Source organism: Gopherus evgoodei, chromosome 11 (genome assembly GCF_007399415.2).
Source record: "Gopherus evgoodei ecotype Sinaloan lineage chromosome 11, rGopEvg1_v1.p, whole genome shotgun sequence".
NCBI lineage: Eukaryota > Metazoa > Chordata > Testudines > Testudinidae > Gopherus > Gopherus evgoodei.
The window spans coordinates 66971551-66994553 of NC_044332.1; the positions used below are offsets into that span (position 1 = coordinate 66971551).

General features: G+C 44.6%; 1 protein-coding gene across 1 annotated transcript; it reads left to right on the forward strand.

Moving 5' to 3' along the window:
- The first annotated feature begins 1930 nt into the window (after nt 1–1930).
- Nucleotides 1931–20039, forward strand: MARCO (macrophage receptor with collagenous structure). Its single transcript, XM_030579854.1, has 14 exons — nt 1931–1970; nt 3411–3641; nt 4610–4645; nt 5907–5978; nt 6074–6106; nt 7212–7265; nt 8834–8932; nt 9957–10046; nt 10180–10224; nt 12978–13013; nt 13165–13266; nt 16320–16355; nt 17434–17616; nt 19909–20039. The coding sequence occupies exons 1-14, from the start codon at nt 1931–1933 to the stop codon at nt 20037–20039; spliced, it is 1188 nt and encodes a 395-aa protein (XP_030435714.1).
- The last annotated feature ends 2964 nt before the right edge of the window (nt 20040–23003 follow it).

A 23003-nucleotide genomic window follows, 5' to 3' on the forward strand; every position in this document is an offset into this window, starting at 1 on the left:
AGGCAATTTCAGCTCACAGGGAGGACAGGACCCACCCTGGCCTTCTGTCTCTTTGATTAGACTGCCTGCCCTGTCAATCAGGCTGACCTGGAGCATTGGCCTCTTGCCATTGTTCCTAGGGACTGTCAGTCTCAGGCTCCTGATTTCCCATCGATCCCTCCCTTTTAGTGCTGGGAGCTAGCAACCAAACACTCCCACTGAATGTTAGTAAGGGGGCAACAGTCCCCTTACATAAGCAACTCTTAGCGGTGTTGAGCATTCACTATTCTTATTGAGTTCACCTTGCAGGATCAAACTGCAGGGCCCATCCAGATTGTGTACTAATATAAGCACAAGGGAGAAGCTAAACATCTTAGTTATAGGATTTTTGAGGAACTGATCCAATTACCATATCAGAAGTATCTTGCAAGTCTAGAAAAATCGAGTTAATCAGAATGCATAGCAGCTGACATAAATTCAGCAGATGAAGTAGAAAGTTCCTTATTTCCTCGGTGTCTCTAATCTGACAGGACTCTAGGTTAACTATAAAAAATTCACCATGGAAAATCCAAAGAATTACAATGAAGATGGAATTTCGAATTTTACCAAAATGTTCACAATGTCAGACAAGATTAGGTTTGCTTCATCTGGTACCACCACATTTGACCTATACGGTAAAGTACTTTTATTGCTTAATTAAATTGATTTATAAGTGTTTAGGCTGATCTGTGAAGAAAATAGCTGATCTATTTGCATTACATATGCAATGCCTTTTTACTATGACTTTTGCTCCTAAATGTATCTGAACATTAAAAAAGAGATGTATCTGGGACACATCTCTTCCAGCCAAAAATGCTGAGGAGATAGTATTTGCTGGAGACTAATAATTTTTTCTTCCAGTGTTTTTTAAATAAACTAAATACATTTCCATTGTGTAAAATTTCAATGCCTAAAATATTTCAGAGATTCAAATCACCAAAAGCTAACCAAAACTGTACATTTATGAATTGCAAGTGAACATAAAAACACTGTTGCTGACTCAAAACAATTCTATTGTAACATTAATGAAGATGATGCTCCTTTTAATCATTATGACTCAGCATCATACACTTTGCTAAACTCAATTAAGGGCACCTGCCATTGGCCACTGTCGGAAGACAGGTTACTGGGCTAGATGGACCTTTGGTCTGACCCAGCAGGGCCATTCTTATGTTCTAAGTTTGCCTGGACTTACAGCCTGTACAATCCTAGCACTCACTGCATGAAACTCTTGTTTAACTAAGAGTTTAAAAATTGCTCACAGGATCATGTGCTTCTGGATCGTTTAGTGTGTGCATATGGGGACAGAATAGCCGTTTTGAAGAACAATTCTTCGAAAGTTCTATTTTTTTTTTAATACTGTAGCTTCTAAAATTAAAGCTCTTTCACAGGACTTTTAGTACCAACAGAGTGGTCCAGCTGTAACTCTGTGTACAGTGCCTTCTATTACAGGAATCTTCCTGAGCTTCTGTTCTTATGTTGTCAGAGCCTTGCCCCGCCACTGTGAAAGGCTTTCGCAGTGGGGAAAGGCTCTGGCAAGGGGAGGCGATGGAGAAAGACTCCAGGAGCTCCCCACTGCCAGACCCTTTTCCTCCTACTTTCCCGGTGCCAGAGGTTTTCACTGTTGCATGTTGCTACACACTGTAGTGTGCACACAGCTTCCTTTTCCCATCAGCTCCATGTACCCTACATGCCCCTGCAATTGTAGGTACGGCATGTGTTTCAAGAATGGTACAGATATTTTATTTGCACAGAATTGTCCAAAGAAATGTGTGCGCTGTAAATGAACAGAGGATGTCACGGTGAACACGATTTGAAAGAATGTTTGTCTTGTTTCTGCTGGACTTTAGAACCGCACAGCAAGAAGAAACCTTCTGCGTGCTGTGTTTGGACTGCACTGGCAATCTACATAATGACGCTAACTCTAGGCCTGGGACTATTAGCGCTTAAAGGTAATTACCCTAAGGCTACAGTAAATAACCATTTACTGTAATTACCCCAAGGTTACAGTAAATAACTGTTTAGTATAATTACCCCTTGAATTCAAAGATGCTTGTAATGGTTGGCAACATGTTTGCACCTGATGCTTTTGCAATACGCCATCCTAGAGGGCTGCATGCTTCAATAGGCTGAGCATATCGTACAGACCAGGGGCTCTGCGCATCCCTCCAGTCGCTGTCTCAGCAAGCTCCTGTATGCCACCCTTCCACCCCTCTATTTCAGGGACTCCCTGCAACCCCAGTCCGCCTCTCCTCCATGCCAGGGGCTCTGTGGGTCCCATTCCCCTCTCCCCTTTGCCAGGGGCTCTGTGGGTTCCCCATCCTCCTCTCCCTCTAGTGTCCCCCATTCTCCCATCATGCCCGGGGCTCTGTGTGCCCCATACCACTGTTCCTCATTCTCCTCTTCATTTTCCCCATCCCCACCATGGCAAGAGCTCTGTGTGCCCCCCCTTCCCTCTCTGCCATATGCCAGGGGGCTCTTCAAGTCCCTTATTTACCCTTCCTCCATACCATTGTCCCACATTCCAGAGTGCTTTGTGTGTCCACCATTCCTCAGTTCCCCCTCCTTTCCTCCATTCTCATATCTTTTCTTTCTGCCTGGGAGAGTCCCCCTTCGCTCAGCCAGTTAAGATAGTGTGATGATTGGTGCATTATAAATAGACAGCTAGGTAGACTATTTAAGCATTACCCTGCTAATATCCAAGAGCAATCAATATCACTCCTATAAACCGTTGTTATGCCCATCTGTCACTCAAGGCTGGTTCTGAAAGAGTACACCCAGGAAGGGTGTGTTTACAGGGTGGGGAGAGTTTTATGCACGTTCTCTCCTCATGCCAGGAAGCTGATCTCTGTTTCAGGGGGGTAAGGGATGAGTGCCATGAAGAGCAGAGGATAAGGACACTTTCCTTCAGTTCCTCAGAGAAACTTCTGGAGCACAGTAAATGATCCTGAGCACTCTAAGAAGGAAGGCTCCCTCTATTAGAAACTGTTGTTTTCCCCAGATGCACTTTAGATATGTTACATATCTGGCCACATATCCAGGCATATGTGGCCCCTGGGTACAATAATGAAGGGCATACTAAAAATGCCTACATAAGTCAATGAGAGCCAATGGCTCTGTCTACACTACAAGTTAGGGATGTATTGCCCTGCTCAATGTACTCTCATTGAGCTAGCATGAGTACAAACACCAGTGAAGCCAGATTAACAGCGGAGGCATGGCCGAGCTGTGCCCAGTACCTCTGTCCTGGTTTCAGGTCACATTCTACCTGTCCTGCAAGAAAGAAGTGACTGTTTTACAGGAACTCAGGGCTAGTCAACATGAATTGCCCTATAGAGCAGGGTGATAGAAGATTAAGAATATGTATTTCACGATGTCTTCCATTTTCCCAGTCTTTAACATACAGGAGGAAATCCGCAAACTCCAAAAAGAAGACAACTCTCATTTAGCAGAGGTACTGGTCAGCCCCTTCTACAATGAAACTCTTCAGGAGAGAAGCTTTTACAGAAAGAGCCCCAGAGGTGAAGAACCATTAATCGAAAGCTTAGAGGAGGAAATCAACACCATTAGGGTCAGCAACCACCATTTATGGATGAGGATGAACAATATCACACTGGCTGCAGGTATCTCTCTGCTGCACCTTATCTTTTTGACTGTCATATTTGGTGCATAATCTGAAAGCCTGATAGTGCAGTATAAGCAATACAAGAGTCTAAGCCTCTTTAAATAGAAAATGCACAATTCAGTGGTCCCTATGGGAAACTCCAGCTTTCTTCCCTAAGATTGAAGGGCCGGGGTGCAGATCCTCAGCTCATGTAAATGGTGTAGGTCCATTGACTTGACTTATTATTGTGGATGGTCCAGTGGTTAGGGCACTAGCCTTAGGACTTGAGAGACCTGGAGTCAGTTCTCTGCTCTGCTACAGCTTTCTGTGTGATCTTGGGCTAGTCACTTAGCCTCTGTGTGCCTCAGTTCCCCACGTGTAAAATGGGGATCACAGTCTTGCCTCCCAGGAGTGTTGTGAAGGTAAATACCTTAAAGATTGCAAAGTGCAGTGCTTTGAAATCTACTGAGGAAAAGCACAATGTGAGCGATAGGCATTGCTACGAAAATATAATAATACTTAAGGAGCAACCAGGAAAAGGGCCTCATTGTGTAAACACAGAGCAGTAGACAGTGGCTGCCACAAAAAATGAACGGAGTTATGACGATCTGTCCCAGCTGAGGATCTGGCCCTCAGAACTGGATAAGATTATGTATAGGATGGAAGTATGGAGCCCAGGTTGGCATATCCCTTTGTGGTCCCACTTTGTTGCAGCTAGATTCTATTTCCTGTGCTGAAATGGGCGTGGGCTGCCTGTACCCAGTCCCCCGACCCAGCACACCCACATAATGTTGCTCAGACTTTTTTCAGGCCTCTCTAGGACTTCCAGTCTTATAGACTCATAGACTTTAAGGTCAGAAGGGACCATTATGATCATCTAGTCTGGGAGGGTGACATTTTCAACTCAGAGCTAAATTTGTTAACTTACTGTTCAATCAACAATTGGGTGGTGACTGTTTAAAAATACACATCAAATATCCATTTCAGGGCAACTTGGAATCAAAGGAGAGCCTGGTCCTCCAGGTAAGTAAATATTTGAGCAATGAATAGTTTCCCCCCTCTCCCCTTCCCCTCCCCTGTTCTGTGCAGAATCGGAAGTTAGATTTTGGAACCCTATTCAATAAGTCATTTGGGCCCCGTTCCTACAAAGATGTAATTACCGTGCATAATTTTATGCACATCAGTGGTCCCATTGAAGTCAAGCTCCTCCCACACCCCCTTGCATGGCCTGCTGGGAGTCTGGTTTTGGTGCAGCATGTAGACCCTGTTCTCTGGATACTCCCCATTCTGAGCAAGTGAGTGAGGAGAAGCTGGGAACTAGAAGAATCTCAACTCTGTCTCCTCTCCCCGCTGCTGCTCATTAGCCAGGGTAGCTGGGCAGACATGATGGGAGAAGTAAGTTGTATTTTATCAAGAGCTTTATCAGTAACTTACTTCTTGAACCTGGATGGGATCAGGGAGGAACTGATGGGAACCGGGTGGGAGCCACAACTGCAGAGTAGTTTCACAGCATCTTTTACTACAAGCTCAATCTAGTCCGCAACAAGTAATTCAGCATGTCAGTTTTCCTATGTGAATAATGTGTGATCCTACAAAGTGCTGAGCAGCTCCCACGTCACACTATGGGCCTCAGCCTTTTATAGGATTGCACCCCAAATTCTGACACTTGTTCTTGCAGTAGAATAGCTGAATACGGTCCTCATGCATTTACCTTTGAAGACAATGGAAATTCATCCGTTGACTTCAGTGGGAGTTGGATTGGGCCCACTGAGTTGAGTGGGAGGGTTTGCACATGCTCAGGATCAAGCCCTAAAACTCCCCCGATGTGAAGGTTACTTCTCCTAGATGAATTCATGTGGCGTTTTAAGAGATACCCTGCTTCCCTTTTGTAACATTGACTGTCTGTTCCTCAATCTCCCCAAGACTTATACTTCAGACTGGTGTTTAACTAGTGCCTACAATTGCAACCTTTTTTCTGAACCAAGTTATCTTTGCCTGCCTGAGATGAAGGCTTTATTCTGTTCAATTCAGGTGACAAGGGGGAGAAAGGAAGTCAAGGTGAAAAGGATTTCAAGTTTTCAAGTGCTTACTCCTCCTTCTGGTTACATGCTGAAATATACACAAGGCCAGATTCTTGTTGGTGTAAATTAGCATAATTCAATTGCATTCAATGGACTTATGTCAGCTTACACCCATCTGAGGATCTGGTTCTAGTTATGGCCACATCCTGGTCCACAGCCTTTAATTTACACTTGTCCTTTATGCTGTCAAATCCATCTTCTAGGAGGAAAAGGTGAGAAGGGAGACATGGGTCTACGAGGACCAGCTGGAAGCAAAGGAGAACCAGGGTCACCAGGTAAGCAAATAACATAAAACTCAGAGTGGAGTGGGGACATATTTAACAATGTAGACAAGCAGAGGAGAACAAAAGTGGATGTATTTGTATTTTAGGTATTGGATTTCCTGGGGAGAAAGGAGAGAAGGGTAAGTCATGGAAATGAACCCTCCCTTGCATCATAAGAACAAATAGAAATAAAAATGCCCTGATTCTCAGACTTTCCATTGGCTCTTTGATTTTGGGTACTAAATATGGATTGAGATAGCAAACGTTAAACGCTTCAGATGTGAACATTTTGGCCACTGTTTTTAAACCTGAAAGGGATTTTAAGCACATGCTTCCCACTGCAAACTCTGAGAATGTGAACATATCCAGTGGGGCCCCTGGAAAAATAGGCACCCTGCGCACCTGTTCTGCCCGCTCAGTGGTCCTGCCAGGGAGTGGAGGAAGCCCCTGCACCCCAACCCTGCTCCCTGGCAGGAGTGCGGGGGCATGGCGTGGGAGAGGCCACTTCCTCTAGCCCAGGGCCCCACGAAACTGTAATCCACCTCTGAACACGTCACGTGCATTGTTGAGGAATGTCCTTTATAACCCCTGTGATGTTTCCTGCATTTCACCACATTCACTTGTAGAAAACAAATAGATAGAGGTGGTGAGCTTCTGTAGATGTAGGTTTTGTGTGTGTCTTGCAGTTAGTTTACTTGTTTGGGAGCTGTGGTTTCAGTTTTCACAACAGGGCTGCCTGGGGGGGCAAGTGGGGCAATTTACCCCAGGCCCCAGGCCCTGCAGGGACCCCCACGAGAGTTTTTTGGGAGCCCTGGAGCGGGGTCCTTCACTTGCTGGGCCTCCAGAAAACTCTCTCAGGACCTGGGGCCCCAGAGCTTCTTCTACTCCGGGTCTTTGGCGGCAATTTGGTGGCAGGGGGGTCCTTTCATCCGGGGACCTGCCACCGAAGTGCTGGGTCTTCGACGGCGGAGGCCCCCTGCCACCGAAGACCCCAGGCCCAGTGAATCCTCTGGGCGGCCCTGCTTCACTAAAGAATCAATGTTAATTTTTTGCCAATTCAATTTCAAGGTAATCCTGGAGAAAAGGGTGCTGAGGGTCTTTCTGGCCCTGGGGGTACTCAGAAAGGGGAGAAAGGTTCATCTGGAAAGGATGGAACTCCAGGTACTGAGTTACTAACCTTTACAGTCACTATACAAATGTTGTCCTACATAATGCTCAATCCACATATTTCCTTTGATATTTCAGGGATACCTGGAGGAGTAGGAGCTCCAGGTGCCAAAGGAGACAAGGGAGAAGCAGGTAAGAAAGGATTAGTAGCAGCACCTCCTCAAAAGTAAACGAAGAGCTAAGCAAAGAACTGAATACACAAAGTTTGGTAAAACCAGGACACGCACCAGCAATCTGAGTGATTTACATGATGTTTTATGGGTCATAAGTCATAACTGGACTGTAACTTAACTTTCTGTCTCAGAGATGACAGTCCTGCTGATAGAGCCACACTGATACTACATAATTTGATCAGCCACTGCTCTATGCACACTAAAATATGTATGTTGTAATCAACATATGATCCAGTTATCCTATGTGTCCTGTTCCTGGAGACCTAGTCTTCAGACCAGATTCTGGTCTCATTTACACTAGGATAAATTGGGAGTAACTCCGCTAAAGTGTATGGATTTATTCCCAATTTTTCACTAGTGTAAAAGAGATCGAAATACGGCCTTTCATTGGGACTAAATCCTGGAGCTATTGCACAGCCTAAATGGTACATGCTGGGGAAGGAATTATCCCTCAGGCTGTGCTTTGTGCTCGCAACAGATGTAGTTCCCTGGTCGCTGCCTTGGTTCTCCATTTAGACCATGGCAAACCATAGATTGACCAGGTTCTCCCTCATCCCTCCCTTCTCCCACGGCTCCTAGCTGGGGAGCAGAATGCTCATGCACATCAGATGTTCCTGACATGCAGGGAGATTGCTACCCCCTGCTTGGGGACTCCAAGCCTTTCTGCACTGGAACCGCACCAGTCTCACTAGGTAAGGGCCCCCGCAGCCAGTCAGGCAGCAAGGCCGTTCTGCTGCTCCCCCACCTCCTCCATCCGTGGTGCTTGTCTATGTTTATGCCAAACAAGCATTTTAAGCATCAAGCATCTGTGTCTTCCTTGCTGTGCAGCATGACTTACAACAATGAAGTACTACTTCAGGCCAAATCCTGCAGTTCGCTACCTATACATTTCAGTGCCTTTTCAGGGAAAAATTAAAACAGACCTCAGCCTTTGAGCCAGGACAGCAGGATTTGGCTCATAGACAGTTGGACTAGTGTCGCAGCTAGTGTAAATTAGCATAGCTCCAGTTATGTCAGTGGAGCGACTGTGTCTATTTACACCCACTGAGAATCTGGCCCAATACCCATGGATTGTCTGGGCTCAAAAATATCTATCTTTCATATCCATTAATTGTTATTATTAATAGGTACTTATTGGGATTTCAGGAATAGAAGGACCAAAGGGGACAAAAGGAGACCAAGGTAATGCATTTCCTTCACTGTGTTGCTGCTATGGATTTTGCTCTCAGCCAAACCTATGTAAATCAGGAATAACTCCATTGAAGTTAGCAGAAATAAACCAAAGTAAAGCCAGTGAATGAGAATAGAATCCAGCGGACAGTACTGAATTTACACAGAGAGGCCCAAATTTGGCCCCCGGTGACAAATGTCTATTTCAAAAGTAACAGCACTGGCATCTTCGGAGTCACTCTGGATCTACAACAAGAGCAGAATTGGACTCTTATATCGGTATTGCATTTTGTAGTGTGTGTAATCGGTCTTTCGTGGGATGTTCTAAGCATCAGAAGTTTGGTATTTTTCATCCAGGTTTAAGAGGACCACCGGGTGAAGATGGAAGTAAAGGGGACAGGGGCCTCGCTGGTCCAAAAGGTGAACTAGGAATGAAAGGGGATAGGGGGCCTACAGGTAAGACAATTTGCTTATTTTTACCTATGCAATTTTAACAATTTCACATGCCTTCCTAGTTAAGTCTTTTCCGTTTACAGTGTAAAATGTATTATTACTCTGTGAGTTGTTTCCACAGAGATTCAGATATCTCTGACCATGGGGTTACCAGTCTATAAAGAGATGGGATGAATGAGGTTATTTGCCTTATTTGTGTGGTGCCATTTTGTTTCTTGCTATGTCAGTGCACCAAGGAGGGTGGTCCTCCAGAAATGCTGACTCAGAGTAATGAGCTTTTATATTCTCTTTTGAGGATATGTACGTGTAATGAAAGAAGCAGGTATTTAATTATCAGTACATCCCTGATTATAGCAGTGGTGTTTACAGAAGGATTTATATGGTATAAACTAATATAATACAATTTAAATGCACAATCACGTGCAGGTTTGGTTGGTTAGAGTGATAGAAAAGCCTGCCTCTGAGTGGTTTATATCCCATATAAGCTAGAGTTTTGTGTAAGTTAAACAGAAGAATTAGGCAGGGTTTCTCGCCTGTGTAACTTGCATTACATTGGTATTCATCAGCCACGTCTGAGATGTGGACAGGGAGAATGAGCCGAAGACAGGGTGGAGAGTGGAAACAAGGGGAAGTGGTACATATGAGTGGAGAATGATGATTATACACAGAACATTTGGAAATGTAGCATTGCCGCTCTGCTGGTGTACATCAGTAGGGTTCCATTTATTTAACAGAATTCCACTGATTTGCACCAGCTGAGGGTCTGGCTCATAAATGGCAAAACAGATCTTAAAAAATTCAAGGAATCTTGGGAAAATGCTGGAACAGAAAAGAGAAGGAGGGGATTGCAATCACTTCTGAAATATTTTGTTGCATTCTTTTGTATTCTGTCATAAGTATCTTGATTACCAACTGAAAACGTCAGATCGAGAAATGCAGACCCAGGGCCAGATGCTGATGCTGTTAGAGCGACACAGATTTGACTCCAAACCTTTGCTTCAAACACATTCATTGTATTATTAAATAGGTCTTCAAGGAAGTAAAGGTGAAGTGGGTGAGAAGGGAGAGATGGGCCCCAAAGGACCAACTAATGCTCCTGGGAACAAGGGAGATGCAGGTTAGTCAGGTTAAATGGTAAGTTAATAAGGCAGAAAGCCAAATCTGGCAGGGGGCTGGTGGAGAAGAGGGGAGATGCATGTTTAATGATTTGTACAAATATCACTAATGCTAACACCAATATTGTATTGTAGGTAGAGTGGGTGCACCAGGGCTTCCAGGACAGAAAGGAGAGGCAGGTAAGCCAGTCAAAAAGAAAAGTTTCTCGTATTGGTATAACACTGATCTCCCTTAAAGGTGCATTTCATTGAAAAAGGGCAGGTATGCAGCTGGTGCAAATCGGCTCTAACTTAATCGAGGTCAATTAACAGCTGTAGTGGATTGGCCCTGAAAGTCTAATTTAAAAGAAAATCAAACCCACCATCATTGTAACTGAGAAATGTCCATTTGTCCCAATTACCAAGGAAGAGTATTATAAACACAACAACTGCCCTCCCTCCAATCCCTCAGCAAGCTACATACACCTCCAGACTTGAAGAGTAATTCCACTGAATTCAATCAAGTTACACTGGTGTAAAACTGCTGTAAATGGATGTAAGTGAAAGGAGAAGGAGGATCTTTTGTTCTATATTTTTCATAGATTTTTAAAGTCAGGAGAGCCCATTACGACTATCTTGTCTGACCTCCTGCATATATAGGCAATCACAGTCCAGAGCAACTGCACCTCTGTCTCCCCTTGGTGGTTCAGCAAAGGCATCCACTTTCCAGCTTCCAGTTCCCCAGGCACTGCCTTTCTGGTTGGAGACCTGCATCTCTCTCCTTTCTGACTTGGGTATTCCCAGGCTGCACACTTCCTTGCCTTCACTGTGTATTTCTCAGCACAGCCAGGTTGGCCAAGGACACCGTCTTGTTTTTTTCGTCAGAGACTGATAACAGAATGATGATAACAGCACTTCCTATGCGCGCCCACTTTATTCTTAAGGAATAATGCATTGCAGAGAAAACACATTAAAACAATAAAAGAACCTACGCGCATGCTAATAAGTTTAACAGAATTAATCTCAACCCTAACATAGATTCTGCAGGGTCAGTACTTCCAACCCTACCTGAAAGATTGGGGCCCACTGCGGATTAGGGGTCCAGTCCATTTGCTGGATCAGGAAAAAGGCCATACGCCAGTTTAAAACCAGGCTATTTATTCAAAAATCCTTCCTTTGCCTATCAGTCCCTGAAGAATCTAGGTTGAATTAGTATACACCAGGGTGGTGGGGTTTCTTTATAACCTGAGTGAGTTTGTGTAATCACCCCCAGCTGTATGAAAATACATACAATTCCACAATAATATACGCACCATTGCATTTTTAATACAAGGAATTCAAAGATTTTAAAACTAATTCAATAAGGTTGAACTTCATTCAATAAAGTTTATTTACAATATTGCAGGAAATTGTCAGTCTGTTACACGGGTCCCAGAATTTCAGCCAGTAAATCCCTTTCTAATCCTCTAAGGCCAAGTTCACCATAGTATTACTCCACTTTCACACCAGTTTCACTCCACTGAGGCAACACCAGTGTCAAACTGGAATAATGCAGTGGTGATTCAGGCCCCTTTTGTCTAATTCTAAATTCATATGGCGTCTCCCCTGCTTCGTGGCCTGACTCATCGTGGCATTTAGATATGAAGATATGGATACTGAGTATAGCAACAGTTTCACACTATAGTAACTGCATGGAGCAGGAGTTGCTCCTGATTTAGCCCAGTGTAAATGAAAGGCAAATCTGTCCCAGAGTACCCTGGAAAAATTGCCACATAGGTAAATGCTTTCTGTCTATGAACATTTCCTCTTCGGGTGCATATGGATGGAGTGTTCTTTACCCCTATGCAAAGTCCTTCTAGCAGCTGCTATCCTTTCTCTGGGCTTTGTGAACTATCCTACAGAATTATATCCCTTCGCTAAAATTCTATGGGATGACTTAGAAAGTCTATAGAAAAGATCTTTTCTGTTAACATCTATAGATTTTTAGAGCAATTTATATAGAATCCTATTAAATTTCCATAGAGCCCTAATTTATTTACAGGGCTATATTCTGTGTGTGTTTACAGGGCTATATTCTGTGTGTGTTTACAGGGCTATATTCTGTGTGTATGTGGCCATATTCTCCTTTTGGCTCTATACACATCGCTCCCATTGAAGTCAATGTGACCCAATGTGTATGCATCCCAGGGCAGAATTTGACCTAAATTTTGGAAAGTGCTTTGGGTTCCTTCAGATTGAAATGCAGTATGGACCTGATTCTCCACTGCCTTTCGCTTATGTATGCTCGTTTACACTCTGCAAAGTTTTACACTCCAAAACGGTACCACTAGTGAAAGCGAGTGGAGGATTCCAACGTGGAAGCAGTTAGACCCATTTTGCTCGCCCTCTGCACAGGAATAGAGGATCCGCCCCTCGAGAAATGTTATATTACTTTGGTTCCTTTGTAGTTCTTTGTACTTCGCTTTTGTCGTTCAACTTTTAAGGCCTGAATGGAGAAGTTGGTGCCCTGGGACTTCCTGGTTTAAATGGCATGCCTGGTCAGAGAGGGGGGAAGGGTACATAGCTACCAGCATTTTGAATTTAGTAAAAGAATATCCTGCTAGGTATTTTTTACCCATACACCCCAAATCTCCTTCCACTGACATTAATAGAGCTACTGTGACTTACCCCAGCTGTGTATCTGGCACATAAGGTATGTTAATTTCTGTATGTTATCAATGAAAGGTCCACTTATCCTCTAAGATTTGATCTGAAAACCCAATCTTCCTAGGTTAATAAGCTCTTATTTTAATATATTGTACATGCCTTATCCGCTTCGTTAACCATTAGCTAGAGAACCAACATGCCTTCCCATCTGCATTAATTGAAAAGTTGACTATAAATGTAAGCTTGAGGAAGCTTAAAAGTGTGAAAATATCTGTTTGACTTATTTATTTTGGTTTTGATGATCTTAGGCATTCCAGGACCAAAGGGAGAACAGGGCGATTCAGGTAAAGCACTTGCTGTAATAGATAATTACACAATCGGGTACTTTACACGGAATGTTTCACTGACTTTTGAAGGTGATTGCCTGTAATACTTGTCATGCTCTTTTCTTCAGAAATTGACAAAGGCATCAGCTCTCTGATATTTTCCACCTAGGGTCTAGAGGCCAATATGATGAAAGCAGGCGGTATTTTGGCATTCCAGGTCCAAAAGGTGAACCAGGAATGAAAGGCACCAAAGGAGACATGGGACCTAGAGGTAAGACTGTCTCTCAAGGTTTCTGATGATTCACTGGTATGTTTTGCATTGTGTGTGTATTAGGAAGTTGCAGTAGTTGTTCCATGGTTAAGCTTGCTGCTAGCTCTCCATTATAAACCTGATTTTTCAACCCACTACCAAGTTCCCACACAAGGAAACCAATCTTCCTGACATTTTGGATGCTACCTCATAGTATCATCTTTCTGGAAATTTTGGTAAAAATTATGCAAAGGGTTTTAAAGTCATGAGGCCAGATTCTCTCGTCCAGCCACCTTTATGTCCCCCTGGTTGCCAGTGCAGTTCATTACACTTCATTTCTGCTCCCTTGTATCATTTCAGCAGAGACACCTTGCAATGCACCTCTCCTCTGTAACTTATATGAAATTAAGAATTCAACAATATCTATGCATCTGCATGCAACGAGGCATGACCATAAAGGGTTGCAATTGTAATAAGGAAAGGGAAAGATTGACTGACTGGAAAAAAACATTTGAAAAGTGATCAGTAAAGTTAGGTGTCATCATGAGACTGGCCCACAGACACCCATACCTTGGAGGACCAGCAATTGTACCAGCATTGCAGTGGTAGTATTTTGGCAATAATGCCCAGTTCTTGAACAATTCCTCTGTGATTCTGCATTAGACACAAAGATATTTTCTTTTAATGTCACTCATCTATGTTGTCTTGTTTTATAAATTTGCCTCTTGGACAAGGGCATTTCAGTGCATCATTACAGGGAAAATTTCATTCACTGCTTGCATCTGAGCTGAGATATTTCTTTCGGACGCTACATTAAGGCAGTGATGCAGCATGGGATTCTGTGCCAAACGTCTGCCTTTCGTTGTTTTCTTCTTTCTTTCTAGATTCTAACTGGCCCTTGCAACATAAAGGGATGTGACCCCCCTGCTTACCTTTCCCAGATCATAACTCTGTATACAGGGGAGGAGGGAGGAAGCGGTGGGCAGGTAATGAGTGGAGGAGATCAGGGACTTGATAGGGCCCTGGTTCCAAACCCCAGCCAGCTAGCAAAGCTGTGCTGGCCCAAGAAGAGGGACTATCCTGCAACCTGTGAAGTAAATTACTCTCACAACCCAAGGAGCAAAGAGGAAGCCTGAGGAGGAGAGTCACAGTTCCTCCCTGGCCTGTTTTCTGGGGGTAGCCCAGCTACACTATTACTTTACACAGGCTCAGTCCAGCCCTTATTTATTCTGGTGGCTCCAGCACCAGTGCAGCTGCTAACATTGGAGGCTTTTTTTTGATCCATAGCTCACGCGTTGCACAGGACTGAAATATTTTCTTCCTTGCGTGAAACTCCGAGGTCTCCAGTTGCCCAAAAGTGGCTGAGACAGCAGCTTACGTGGCCCAGAAGTATCAACACAGAACATCAACGTGGGCAGATAGCCCTAGAGTGAGACATCACTCCACTTCACTGTGACACTAACTAGTCTCTGCCCACTGCCACTCTAGACTGAGGCTGTATCTTTGCTGATGAACTAGATATAAAGTGCCCCCCATCCAGCCAGTCTTACACATGGAAAACTCCCACTGAGCTCAAATTGATTTGGCCCCAGTCAGAACAGTGAGACTGGATTGTACGTTTAGAACTGATTTCTGAATTCACTCCTGGCATGTAGTTGAAATCTGCTTAGGCCACACCCGACTCAGCTGCCAACATGCAGCCAGGTAGTTTTGGATTTCTCCTGCATCTGATTCTGGTTAATGATGCAGAAAACACACCTACCAGATTACAAAATAGGTTGTGAATGTCCTTTTATATATTTATCCTTTATTAAAAGGAAGAGTTTTATATTTAGTGCTTTTAGCAAAAGAAAAAGGATGGGAAACTTTTTTTTTTAGTCCTTTGGGATTCCTTTGTGGTTCCAACTAATCTACCCTTTAAGAGGGCCCAAGTGGCATTGTGGTGTCAAGAGACCCAGCTCCTATTCCTGACTCTGCCACTAACTTCTTGTTTGACTCTGGATAAAAGTCACTGAGACCCAGATCCTCAAAGGTATTTAGATGCCTAATTCCCACCTTTCAGTGGGAGTTAGGTGCCTAAACACCTTTGAGGATCTGGACCGTTCCCTCTCTTTGCCTCAGTTTCCCCACATGTAAAGGGAAGGTGGTGGTCCATTTTTTTGTATATGTAGGTTTTTTTTAAATTAAGTCATTAAAGCATTTTGCAATCATCGAATCTCAGGAGATCATCCAGTCCAACCCCCTGCTCAAAGCAGGACCAATTCCCAGACAATTTTTTTTTGTTTTCTTTTTTAACCCCAGTTCCCTAAATGGCCCCCTCAAGGATTAGGCTCACAGCCCTGGGGTTAGCAGGCCAATGCTTAAACCACTGAGCCATCCCTCCCCCAAAGTGTCAATAATTATTATGCACATTTATTGTTGTTGTTGGGTTTTTTTAATTGTAATATAGTAGCAACTAGAGATGTGAACTGAGATTGCGGCCCCTTGTGCGAGGTTCTGTGCAAACACACAGTGAGAGACAGCACCTGATAGCAAACCTCTGGTCAAATTAATTGCTGAAGGCCATTTGATCATAAAATAGAGAAAGGGACTTCTATATTTTGAAAAGAACATAAGCAGCTGGAGGTTGTTTGTAAATGTGTGTTTTAAAAACACAGTTTTAAAAATGTCTACTCTAGAGCTGTTTTTATAACATTTAAAATATGTAGCATATGCATGGCAGCACCAGTAAAATACTGTCCACTTAATATAACAGAATTCTGCACACTGACGTATATTCACCATCACAGGACCTTTTCACCAGTGTGGTGCATTGCGAGTACTTTGCAGTGCATAATACGCCTGCTGCTTTTAACATGCTGCTATTACGAGTTCCAAAGCTGTCCCAGGGGCTTAACCGCATCAGGGATTTAATTCCAGGAGTACATTTCAAAGTCTAAATGTGCGAGAGGGCTGGAGTTTTCTTTGAACATTTGCATGCATCCCTGATCAACACAAGTATAAGACATAATGGTAATTGTTATACTTTACCTTGCAAGTGTGTCTAATGATTGGTTTTTTAAAATTTGGAACAGGACTGCCAGGGAGCAAAGGTGACAGGGGTGAACCAGGTACTGGGACATTTATCTCATATTCCATAGCTGCCCTGTAACACCAATACTATATAGAATGCAATGTATGCCCAGGACACATGCTTAAATTTGACTATTTGCATAGTCCCAATGATGCCAACAGAACCTCCCACGTGCATAAAGTGAAGCAAGTGTTTAAGAGCCTGCAGGATCAGGCTGTCAGTCACACTTCTGAAGTAACTGCACCTCTGAGCCCTTCCTGGGTCTGCTCAAGGAGGCCTTTCACCATCACCAATCTCTGGGCAGGGACCTCCATCACTCTTCCTCTGAGCAGGGTTGTTCGGTTGCAACCCACCTCCCTGCAATGCCCTTGCTTATCCCAGCAGGTCTGACTAGTGTCCAGCTTCTGTGCTTTGTTTTCTCTCCAAGGACTATGTGCCTGTGGTTATGAGTAACCAACAGCTCTCTCAGAGTAGTACAGAAACAACATATAAAACAATAAAAGGTCTAAACGCATAATTAAGCTTACCAGTGGTCCCCCATGACATCCCTGCATGTTCCAATCCTTCCATGGGGTTTGATACCGCCACCCCCTTTTTGGACAAATGGTCAAGCCCATTTGTGGCCTCAGAATGAAACCTGTCTCTTTATACGCCAGTCTCCTGGGTCTCTTGAACACAATCTGAATCAGTGTATGCAAACCACCACAGAGAGTGGTACTTCTTTGGAACTGTTTACTGGTCCCAGGGACTGCAGTAATCATACCCCACTGTTTTTAGTTTTTGGAGGAGCTGCAGTAACCCTCCCTATTGGAGTAGAATACAATCCTGAGCCCACAATAATGCATATAACCTGTACAAATAACAGGCCTAAACTTGATTCAATAGTCTCAAGCTATGCCTGTGTTCATCATGTCTACCACAGGGTCCTGAACTGATCGGATTTTTGCTACAACAGCAACCTGTTTTCCATGTAGCCATGTTCATTTAGGTGTGGCCATTCATTTGTGTACTTGGGTTTAACACTTTATTCTTCTGTGTCATTTTTTCTTATGCAAATGTCTTATTTTCCTTGTGTATAATTGGTGCAATTATTTCATAACCACCTAATCCATCAGCGGAAAGCTACTCCGACTCCAAGATAAGACTCATTGGAACAGCTAAGGAGGGCCGTGTTGAAATTCTGTACAAAGGGAAGTGGGGAACAATATGTGATGATAAATGGGACAAAAAAGATGGAACCGTGGTCTGCAAAATGCTGGGATATAGTCATGCAGTTCGCGTCATGACAACACCCACAAGTAAGTTAATAACTAATCACCCAAATCACCAATTACATTCCCGATCCCAAATTGTGATCTGTGATTTTATATAGTGTGGCTGGTGTTCGGTGCAAGATTCAACATTTACAGGGACAGTATTCATGGCCTCCTGGCACCCAAGCCACTTGCAGCCAGGCATTCAGATACAGAGCTGAAATTTTTTCAGTCCAGGGTGCCACACTTGTTCGGTGCCACTCGCACAGGATTTTTGCTCTTCACAAATTCTTTGTGAAGTCCTGAAATTCTTTCCAAGTGCAGGATCACAGTCTAAGGTTGTACACAATATATGGTTTCTTGAGATACTTGCATTCTCAGGTGAGCTGCATGGGCTTTCCAGACATGCTGCCTCAGAGGATAACTCTAGAATTTCCATTCGTGCCTTTTATCTCCCTACCACTTGCTGTTTCTATTTCCTGATTGTCAAAATAGCCACCTACCCCAGCGGCCCCCAAAAGAGAAATTATGATGGTCCAGACCAGAGGCAACCCATGCCTTCTGATGCGGGGCTCAGAGTCAAGGCAGCTGGCTTCAGCAGTGTCATTGAGCATGCTCAGTCTGTGTGATCATGCTCAGTGTGAGCCAAATCTGGGGGTCACCCCCACACATCCCTTCTGGTCCAGACCCTGCCACTCTTACTGAGACAAAACTCCTACTGAAGTGAATGGGTGTTCTGCTAAAGCAAAGAGGGCAGTACCATAACCTATAGAATAATCACCCAGCAATCAAGAACTTACAGAACAGTTGTATGGAAGTGTTCTGGGGCAACTGGGCACGAACTGTTCAGATACATGGATGGTCAACAGAAGCAAAGTGTTTAGAGATTTCTCTGTTAAATAGGATTGTTGAGATTAGTGCACATATCCCTGATTTGAGACGATCACTGGGGTGAATCATTATAATTAAACCCTTATAAAGAAAACCCTTCTATCCTCCACCCACCCTCAAGTTTTACCCACAATCTGAACCCGCTCAACTTTTCCAAAGTTCACAAAAGTTCACTTAATGTTGTTTCCTCTCTGATCTCTCATTTCCATGTGCCCCTGCACTTCCTACTTCTAGCCAAAGCTGGAAGCAGAAGTGCCACCATAGTGTTAGAAAGTCTGTTCTTGCAAAATTTCCAGCCCAGTTTTGCAGATCCCAGAGAGTAGAAATCATTTGGATGAAACCATCCAACCTAAAGCTCTGCACTGTCTTAGCTATGCCCTATATTAGTGGCAAGCAGGGCCAGCTCCAGGCACCAGCGAAGGAAGCAGGTACCTGGGGATGGCCAATAGAAAGGGGCAGCACTCCACCCGTTATTGGGGCGGCACGTCCGGGTCAGTGGTGGCAATTCGGCAGCTGGTCCTTCAGTCACCCGCTTCAGTCTTTGGCTGCAATTCGGCAGCAGCTAAATCGGGTTTTTCTTTTTCTTTTTTCTTCGCTGCTTGGGGCAGCAAAAAAGCTGGAGCCGGCCCTGGTGGCAAGTGTAATTCTCTGCAGTGGGGTACCCAAAGGCCTCTTAAGTAAGTGTTACCCCTTCCATTTGGAAGGGACTATGGGCAATATGTGCAGCAAAGTGCATGAGATTCAAGCTGAGAGACCACCTCCAACATGTCAGGTGACAACTTCGATTGCAATCTGTCCAGCTCCTTCCCCTCCTCCCCCTGTTTTGTTTCAGGAGTTTGTTATGTATTCCTTGCGGGGAGGGGGACTTGTTCTGTTTTTCACTGGTAACAAAAGACAGGATTGTGACCTGCTCTTACCAAGACACACACGGTGGTAAAGGTGCACCAGGGAAGGCTTCTTCCTCACTCTGCGCTGTGAGCCAGAATGGACGTAACCTGTACAAAGAGTCCTTTCTTTCCATCTGAGTTAGCTGCACTGTGGGGCACTGAGCATGGGACGAGCAGCCTTTGCTGACCCACCGTTCCCATGCGCCTACAGATGGGTGGAGGGAGGGCAGGAATATATGAAGCTTTGACTCCACCCCCCAGTGCACCAGCCCACAATGCCAAGCTGGCATGAGAGGGGAAGTCAGCTGCACTCAGTAAAAGGCTGCAATAAGTTACTTTCTCTTGGGGCTAGGGCCTCCTCCTGGGTTGACACAGGTACCCAATCCTGACACAGAGCTGTGCCTTAAGGCTCAGTCTAGCCCTAAAGGACGTGTGAAACCTAAAGAATGTCCTCTTTGTGATTCACATTACAGATTTCTTTGGTATATGTCTATTTCACATGCCCTACAGTGACTTATTTTGCCTTTTTTTTTTTTTTAAGCATTCATCCTCCAAAAAGATTCTCATCCCATTTGGCTTGATAACGTGGAGTGCAGTGGAACAGAAGCCTCCATTTTTGACTGTGAAAAAACCCACTGGGGGGAACACAACTGCAGCCACAGCGAAGATGCTGGGGTGGAATGTGCCTAAGCCAGTGTAGAAATGGGCTTGATACACTGCTGTCTGGCGTAAGATGTCTTAATTCCATCAGTTCCAAAAGCCTGTGCTGCTGTTGTCTGTAACTGGGACTTGCTTCTTTGTTTCTGTGTTTATAAAACTGTTGGTTTCTTTACCTATTTTAAAAATATGCATTAACGAGGCAAGTAATTGTTCCTTAAATCTTTTAATAACCAGTAAGGCCAAGAGTAAACCAGGAAATCCAGTTGCCACTAGAGTGACCAGACAGCAAATGTGAAAAATTGAGATGGATGTGGGGGGTAATAGGAGTCTATATAAGAAAAAGACCCAAAAATTGTGACTGTCCCTATAAAATCGGGACAACTGGTCACCCTACTTGCCACAAAACAATTATTGACAGAAAAGGAATGAAATACCCAAGTCATTCAAACACTTGTAAATCTTCGGGTAACCTGGTCAGTCTGGTATCCAGCAATCATGTGTTCTGCACAGAGTGGAAGGATAGTGAAAGTTAAAGCATAGGAGTAGGAGACTTATGCCCTGCACTCTTCCGAGCTCTTCTCTGGACCTCCTTCATGACCATGGCCAGGTCACTAAGGCCCAGATCCTTAAAGGTGAGAAGTTAGGCACATGAAAACCTTTGAAGATCTGGTCCGTAACCTCTCTGTTTCTCAGTTTCGCAGTCACTCAATCTATTAAACAGAGGTGATGATACTTACCTCTCAGGAGTATTAGGAAGACTGATTCATATTCTAGAGTGCTTTTAGATCCTTAGACATAAGGGTCTATGGAAATATAGAAATATATACAAATACAAAGCAGGAGCATGCATTAGCCACAGGACCATTCTGACAGGAAGTCACTGATGATGAAGTGTAAAGCTTGCAGAGTTAACTGTCCGACATAATGGTTTCCATCCTTTACTGTCTGTTATACAGAGCCATGTCTGATGCATTGATTTTTATTTGTACTGAGCACTTTCTTTCTTTTTAAGGATCCACAACATACTCCTGCACCATACATTTACATATTGTAACGTGGTGGATGAACAGTAGCACATACAGAGCTGTGTACAATATATCTTGCTTACAGGAATGTTACTTTAAAATAAGAAATTAGTTTACCAAAACCCTTTTCCTATGCTTTGATATTATTATGCAACCTTGGCTACATTTTTTTTCCTTAGTTGACTGTGGACTTTTCTTCTATGCAATAATACAGCGTATCATACAAAGTGAAATGTGTCTGAGCCATGCCACAAAGTTTTAGGACTGGTCCACACTACGTGGTTAGGCAGTTTATGTTGACCTAATTATGTTGGTGCCTACACTACAGCATTCCTCCCACCAGTGTAAGTGCCCTACTACACGGACATCACAAATCCCCCTCCACAAGAGGTGTAAGACTCATATCAGTGTAGTTAGGGTGATGCAGTGTCTGTGTAGACACTGCATTTCTTACATTGGCTATTGGCTCTCTTGTTAATTTCATGGCAAGAGCTATGAAATTGACAAGAAAGGCCTAGCTGCCTCCATGCCCTGGAGATCTGGGTGGCTGGACCCTGCTCCTGGCTGGGAGCCAGGGCAAGAAGCACAGGTGGCCTCCCCCAGTGATGAGCTGCTGAAATCTTAACAACCGGTTCCCTAGCAGGTCTTCGGCAGCACTTCAGCAGTGGGTCCTTCAGTGCCACTGAAGACCTGGAGCGAATGAAGGACCCGCCACTGAAGTGCTGCCAAAGACTTGGAGCACCACCTGGTGAGTACAAGTCCCATGTGTTTTTTTATCTGGCTTTTTTTTTTTTAGTCATCCCTGCCAGGGCCTCATCGAAATCTGGCCTCGCACTTCCTAAAGCTGGCCCTGCACATCGGGGTTGCAAAATTGTATCAGGGGTGGGGTAGGGAAGGCTGTGCCTCCCAAAAGAGCCTGTCCCCCACCCTCCGACCCCCATCCACATCCTGCCCCCGACTGCCCCCCTCAGAACCCGCAACCCATCAGTCCCCCCCTGCTCCTTGTCCCCTGACCACCCCTTCCTGAGACCCCCCACCCTAACTGCCCCTCAGGACCCACCCCCTACCCAACTCGCCCTGCTCCCTGTCCCCTGTCTGCCCCAACCCCATCCACCACCACCCCAACAAACCCCCGGAACTCCCACACCTACCCAACCCCCCCATACTCTGACTGCTCCCCCAGAACCTCTGCCCCTCCAACCACTCCCTGCCCCTTATCCAACCCCTCCTCCCAGCCCCTGCCCAGCCCCCTTACCATGCTGTTCAGGGCAGTGTGTAAGGATGCTGCGCGGCCCGCTGGAGCTCGCAGCCCCCCACCCTTACCTTGCTGCTCAAAGTGACAGGAGCTCCAGAACCACCCAGAGCACTGGCACCGGCAGCAGGGAGGTGCCAGCAGAGCTTAGAGACCAGACTCTCAGCTCCCCATGCTGCCCCTTGTAGGTCAGGGCAAGCGCTCCTGGTGAGGGCGTGCACCATTGACTCAAGGAGAGTAGTGTGGACATGCACCACCTCAGTAATTACTGCAGTGGCTGTAAGTTGACCTAATATAGGTTGACTTATGTTTCTAGTATAGGCATACCCTGAGAGAGATCACATCACAGAGGAGGAGCCGTTTCTGAGGCAAGGGGGAGTTGGTCCCCTGAACTCATGTAATAAGATTCTCTGGACCCTGATTCTTAAGCAGGCTCAGGCATCACCAGTAAGTGATCAGAATACACAACTCATTTCAAATTCGAAGAGTAGATAATTGGAGAGCGGGATGAGCCTTACGAAGAGAAGAAAATTGCTAATGTTTTCCAGTCTCCTTTCTCCTTAGTGTTGACTGATAGATCCAGTTTCCTTTCTCGGATCAGACTTAGTGGAGGCAAGGCACATGCGTCACCAAAAACAGGAGGCTGAAACCTCATCAGCAACAAGCATTCAAAAACTTGCTGTAGAAGCAGGGACCATCCAATGAGAGCAGTGGTGC

What these genes read in the sequence shown, in the direction of transcription:
- MARCO (XM_030579854.1), top strand. Translation starts at nt 1,931, where the DNA reads ATGACGCTAACTCTAGGCCTGGGACTATTAGCGCTTAAAG. An exon ending in CAATATCACACTGGCTGCAG is followed by an intron (nt 3,642 to 4,609) that starts GTATCTCTCTGC and finishes TATCCATTTCAG; the next exon opens with GGCAACTTGGAATCAAAGGA. An exon ending in AGGAGACATGGGACCTAGAG is followed by an intron (nt 13,267 to 16,319) that starts GTAAGACTGTCT and finishes AATTTGGAACAG; the next exon opens with GACTGCCAGGGAGCAAAGGT.